A 6,050-nucleotide genomic window follows, 5' to 3' on the forward strand; every position below is an offset into this window, starting at 1 on the left:
ATGTGAATTTAAAATGCCAAGGAACAGCAAACTAAAATTGTGTTAGAAAGAAAAGCTGTGTCACTGAGGTACTCAAGGACACATTCCAATCTAGACATAATTGATTGCGAAAATAATTTCATGGTTTGCACTTATTTAAAATAGAAATGTTCCTATCCTAGGTAAATGTTAGTTTTGTGGGCATAATTTCCATGCATTTGCTAACATAAATAACTGCTCCTTGTATTGAAACAGCTGTGACCAATGGACCCCTGACCCACCACTGGATTGCCTTTTATTGCTGTGGGCTGCTGTCTCTCCCTCATTCATGAATAATATGTTTTTTAATACTATCACACATGCTTACAAATGTTTCTGTGCACATACAATGGCCCCAGCATGTATTTGGACACTTTTGGACGATTAAATCACACTTAAACAAATATTACAGGTCCAATACAATTAAGCTCAATCGACAGCATTTGTGGCATGATGTTGATTTCCACGAAAAATAATTTTGTCCCTCCTTTTCTTTAAAAAAAGCAAAAAACTGGGTAACAGTGATGCACTTACAATGGAAGTGAATGGGGACAGTCCATAAACGTTAAAGGACTATGCATGATAACCTGATTTTCGTGTGATAAAATCACTTACAAACCTTTTCTTTGTACAGATATATCATATTTTACAACTCTGTTGCAATGTAACTTCATAAACACTAAACCAATGTAAGCAACTTTACAGCTTAAATAACACACGTTTTAACAGAAGAATTCATTTAGTGCTTTTATAAAATTATAAGCTTCACATTTCTGCCTTTAAAGCCTCTAAACATTGGGCACATTCACTTCCATTGTAGGTGCCTCACTATAACCTAGATGTTTGCTTTTGGTTTTTTTTAAGAAAAGGAGGGATGAGTCAAAATTAATTTTGGTGGTAATCAGCATCATGCCACACATGCTGTTGATTGAGCTTAACTTGAATCAACCCTGGAATATTCCTTTAATAATGTACACATTTGAATCGACCAAGTAGCATCTGCAAAAAATTATGTGATAGCTTTTCTCAGAACTAACTATAGTCGTTTTTGAGATTAGTTTTACCAACTGGTCCCAAGTTCATTTGTTGTGGATTTATGCAGTGAGTTCCCCTCAAGTTCAAACAGGTGTCCTAGCAGAACAGCCACATATCTCTTTTGTTTTAACATTTAAAACCCAGCAATTTTTGTTTTATATATTTTTTGTAAAATGTTTTCCTTGAAAAGTGAATGATCAACATATTTCTTTAAAATATGTATAACTTGGTTTGATATTTTTACATTTCAAGACATTCAAACATTTTGAAAAGTGACTTTAGTGTCCAAAATACATTTTGGAACCATCGTATGCCCTTTTGCTGATGAATGGAAAGTCTCTTCGATCAGACAGAAAAGTCTTTCTGAATTAACAAAGAATCAAACACAAACTAGTGCTAAAATAATGAAATAATAATAATACAAAAATAAATAAAACACCTAAACATGATCTCTTTGGCATGATGGTCTCATGTGTCAATATTTCCCTTTGCTGACTATTTAGAGGAAGAAATGTAGAGACCAGGAGAAAAAGGAGAACAACAGAAGGCCAAGCAGAGGCAAACTAAATGCTGTTTTTCTTTCTCTAAATGCTTTCCTTTCTCGACCAACGATATTATAACGAGTCTTATAATGTGCTGACTATTGGCCCTCCTGCTGTTTCATCTGTAAGAGGAGAGAGCGAGAAAGGGTTACATGCTTGCGTAAGAACAAACTAAAGTTCATCATTGCTTAAGAAATTCCACCCCTAAGGCTAACCCATACATATTCATGCCTGACATGGTAGAAACTAACCCACGCACGGATTATGATCTTATTTGAAAACTTTACAAATGGAGATGATTTTAATCAGAATAGAAAAACTTAGGTCTCTGTTTTAAGTTTTATTCTTGATTTTATTGCAAATATAATACAAAAGACGAGCTTCTTCATAGGCAGTAAAATGTTAAACTTTTAAAACATATAAAGACAATTTGTTCAGTTTGTGTAAAAAAGAAGATATCAAAGATATCAACATCAGTACTGAGATTGCTGACATGGAGTAAAGCACAAATTCGAGAGGGAAAATCTAAAAGCAAAGAAATAATCCAACTAACAAACTAATTTACTTAAAAACAACTACTTCTTCAAGCTTTCAGACAGAAAGACTACTCTTCCAGTTTAATCAGCCTTATCTTAGACACTGCAACAGTATTTTGTGCATAATTAAACAACCGGTTAGAAATAAGGACAAATAAACATTCAAAATAGAAAAATCTACATATGATAAATAAACATGATGAATACAGAATTGTACTATATTAAGTACCAGCTCTCTGTCTAAATGGCCTGTTGGATTATATGTCACCATATTCAGAGGCACAAAATAACAGTTATTATTATTATTTGAATAAAGTATTAAAGAATAAAATGCAAATAATTTCTTTGAAATAAAATTAATACTAATAAATAAATTAAAGGGGTTAAGATGGGATACAAGAGGATGGGTGAAATGGGACTGTAAGGTGACACTGGCTTCACCGCAGGCTGCTAATGACAAGCAGAGGTCTTAGGGCACTTCCTGGAGCTGTGACACATGCTGTTACACACGCAGTAAGTTCTGCAGCTGCCACATAGATATTCCCGCTTTAAACCCAACTCCCATTCACTTCCAACATATGACAGGCAGTGATGTTGGGGGAACAAACGCCTTTACAAGAGCTGGTAATACCTAAAAAAGTATTGGGTTTTGTGACAGTTGAAGAGGGATGGTATTTTACAGGAACATAAATAAAGGGAACAAAATTAAAACTAGAGTATAAAATGCACAGCGTGAAAACTACAGACAATAAAGGGTAAGAGAATGCTATTGTTGGTGAAAAAAAAGATGGGCTTGAAAAAAAACAAGGCATCACTACTGAGAGTGGTTTAGTAAAAATAGACTTTTCTACAAGAAACACAGAAGGCCTCTCATGACTGGCAGAAATACAAAAAGAAAGTGTTAAGAAAACATACACAGTACATATTATAGGATCAATAATCAATAAGTCCTCACAGAGGATTAATTTCTCAAAAATGTTTCTCTTTTCTTGCAATCAAGGCTAAAAATATATATTCTAATCACAATTTCAGGCGATTAAAAAGGCACGTTGGGAGCCATTTTGAGCTATTTTTTTTCCTTTTCTGTTTTGAAGTCAAGCTTTCTTTCCTACATCTGAAGGTTTCATTTTGCCCGGAAAATTCAAGTGTGTGTGTTTTAAGAGAGTGGAATGTGTATGTGTAATGATGAGAATGTGTATGTGTAATGTGAGTCTTTATGCAGGCCAATAAGTCTTCTTTTTACTGTCTCTTGATGTTGTTGGGTGTTTCTGTATGTGGGACAGAGTGCATGTTAGTGTCCTTAGGGTCTTGAGAGCTGTGTGTAGACAGGCTGCTGGTCCCAATGCTGGGGACTGTGGTTTGACTGGGGGATAGAAGGAACTCCTGTAGAGTCAGCGATGGGGGTGTACATGGGTCTCTGGCTGGAGCTCATGTAGCTGAAGTTGGAGTAGAGGCCGGAGTTCTGACCCCCTGCATGGCTGTAATAGGAGGTGGCGCCACCCTGGTGGTCGGAGTATTCGTACTGGGCACGGGTGATAGATGGGAACGAAGTGCTGTAATGTTGGAGATGCTGGACGTTGAAGGAGCCATAGCTGACGTGCTGTGGGGAACCCTGCTGCTCGCTGTAGTGACTTGGACTCAGCTGTTCAGTCTTGATGTGCGTCGTTCTCGGTTGGTCCTGCTCGCCACCATTACCGGTCCCCAATGGGGTCAGGGTGTGCTGCTGCCCACTTTGTGGGCTCCCGTTTTGGGGCTTCCCCATCCAGTTGTGCCCTCCGGTGCCCCCTGTTGCCGGGTTGACAGTGGCACCGCCATTGATGCCATAGCCACCGGCGTAGGCTGTGTTGGTCACACCTGCATGCCCGTTTGGCGGTAGGTACTGGTCAAACTCATTGACGTCAAAAGTTTCAATGTGTGAGATGACGTCGCTGCTTAGCTCGCCAATGTCCACGTCGCGGAAGTCGATGTTGAGCTGGCGTCCAGTGCCCTCCTGAAGTGGACGGGCCTCACGCTTCAGATCCACTTTGCCTGGCTGCACATCCGTTTTAGGGGTGGTGGGGGGAGTGGGCGGCCCTTGGGACTGGCCTGTTTTGAAGCAGGGGAGGAGGGGAGAAAAAGGGGGGAGGAGAGTTAACCACAGCACACAGATGATGCAACAGCTAGAGTGAAAAAAAAAAAATACGTATACGGCCCAAAGCAAGAACTCAAGAATCAGCAACTGCCAAGTGCATTACTGCCAGTAATCGAATTCATCAGATAAAGATGTTCTGATAATAAGCTACAGTTTCAGTACATATAACACTTATTTTTAAAGGCTTTCTACTCAGTTCGCTACCCACCTGAGTGTTCGCTGGGGGAGTGCACCTCTCCCATGCTGGAGGCGGGTGAGTCGGCTTGCTGGAGCGCTTTGAAGATGGCATTCGGGGAGACGTGAGTCTGCTCGGTACCGTCCTCGGACTCGTTCTGCCCATTCTTCACAGACTTTCTCCGCCGGGGCTGATATTTGTAATCGGGGTGATCTTTCTTGTGCTGAACCCGGAGTCGCTCAGCCTCCTCCACAAAGGGTCTCTTTTCACCCTCGTTCAGTAATCTGCAGACAAAACCAATAGGCACACCACTGAGCATACAAATCTTGAATCTTTACAAAACTTTTTAGCTTTTACACCTCTATGCATTTGTAAAAGAGAATACATTATATTCTTGATGTTAATGGAAAATGTATATAATTCGAAAAGTATAGCTGCTCTTTATAAAAAACAACAAAAACAAAACCATATGTTTCCAAGTACATTACACCATTATAAAACATTGTATTTAATTATTACATTTTTTAAATGTTAAAGTTTTACATTTATTTTAAACATTTAAGGGGGGAAAAAAACTATGATTAAAAAATAAATAAACATTCACCTCCAAAGTTTGCCCAGAGTTTTGCTGAGCTCTGCGTTGTGAAGGTGCGGGTACTGATCGGCCAGTTTTCTGCGCGCAGCTTGCGCCCAAACCATGAACGCGTTCATCGGTCTCTTCACGTGTGGCTTGTTTTTGCTGGAGCCGTTCACTCTCACCGGCATGGGCACGAGCGTCCAGTCGTAGCCCTTCAACACCTGAGACACCGCCTCTCGGATGCACACCGGGAACTTGTCGTCTTCATCCTTCTTGAACTCGCCGAGTTGCCCGTCTGGAGCCATGAGGCTGTTCTCCGTCGGTCGGGTGTTCTCGGTGTCGGAGCCCGAACCAGATGGACACGGGGACCCCGCGGAGTCCTCGGACATACTCGGACTGGGGGCATCAGACAGACACTTCTCTGGCTCATCTGTCATCTTTAGGTAGGGATCGAGTAGATTCATGTGAAAACTGTTGATGGACAACCTCAGAGAAATTGTGTTGCTCTTGCAATTCAGCTCCTGCAGGCTTCAGAGGATTAAAAACAACAAATGACAGTCCCGACTCAAAGTGTCCACTCCAAAAATACTTTCTTTCTTAAATTATTGCTCCAACTTTTAATTCCTTAAAATCGTTGAAATCCACTGAATGACGGCGCAGTGCTTCACTCTTTCAATTTCAAATAGCAAACATCAGAGTGTTTCTTGTGAACTGCTGCTGTCTCTGCAAAAGTAAAGCGCTTCCTCTTCGCTCCCGTGTAGTATTTCCAAGAGAGGGACGAACTTTGATTTGTCACTTGAGCGCGCACAGGCTTTTAAAGTCCACGCGCTGTGACGAAAAGGAAAACGATGCCTGCTCGTGCCCACCCTTCTATCACTCTCAATATTTTTCACTCGCAATGTAACATTTTAATTTTAGAAAAAAGTGAAATCTGCTTCAACTCGGTTTTAAATGATTTTTTTTTCTTATGAAAGCTTATTAATCAAAATCAAACTTTAATGCTTTTTCTAGAATGTCACCTTTTAAAAACACCATT

General features: G+C 40.1%; 1 protein-coding gene across 1 annotated transcript; it reads right to left on the reverse strand.

Moving 5' to 3' along the window:
- Positions 1-2,733: 2,733 nt before the first annotated feature.
- On the reverse strand, positions 2,734-5,786 carry LOC127633381 (transcription factor Sox-9-A-like). The gene is made up of 3 exons (XM_052112430.1): positions 5,042-5,786; positions 4,471-4,721; positions 2,734-4,216 (listed from the first exon to the last, which is right to left on the reverse strand). Exons 1-3 carry the CDS (start codon positions 5,476-5,478, stop codon positions 3,432-3,434), a joined length of 1,473 nt encoding a protein of 490 aa, XP_051968390.1. The 5' UTR covers positions 5,479-5,786; the 3' UTR covers positions 2,734-3,431.
- Between the last annotated feature and the right edge of the window lie 264 nt (positions 5,787-6,050).

This window comes from Xyrauchen texanus, chromosome 40 (genome assembly GCF_025860055.1).
Source record: "Xyrauchen texanus isolate HMW12.3.18 chromosome 40, RBS_HiC_50CHRs, whole genome shotgun sequence".
NCBI lineage: Eukaryota > Metazoa > Chordata > Actinopteri > Cypriniformes > Catostomidae > Xyrauchen > Xyrauchen texanus.

Coding starts and splice junctions, on each gene's coding strand:
- LOC127633381 (XM_052112430.1), bottom strand. CDS start 5,478: ATGAATCTACTCGATCCCTACCTAAAGATGACAGATGAGCCAGAGAAG. Junction 4,722..5,041: donor ACTCTGGGCAAACTTTGGAG/GTGAATGTTTAT, acceptor TTTTGTCTGCAG/ATTACTGAACGAGGGTGAAA. Junction 4,217..4,470: donor CTCCCCCAGCGAACACTCAG/GTGGGTAGCGAA, acceptor GCTTCAAAACAG/GCCAGTCCCAAGGGCCGCCC.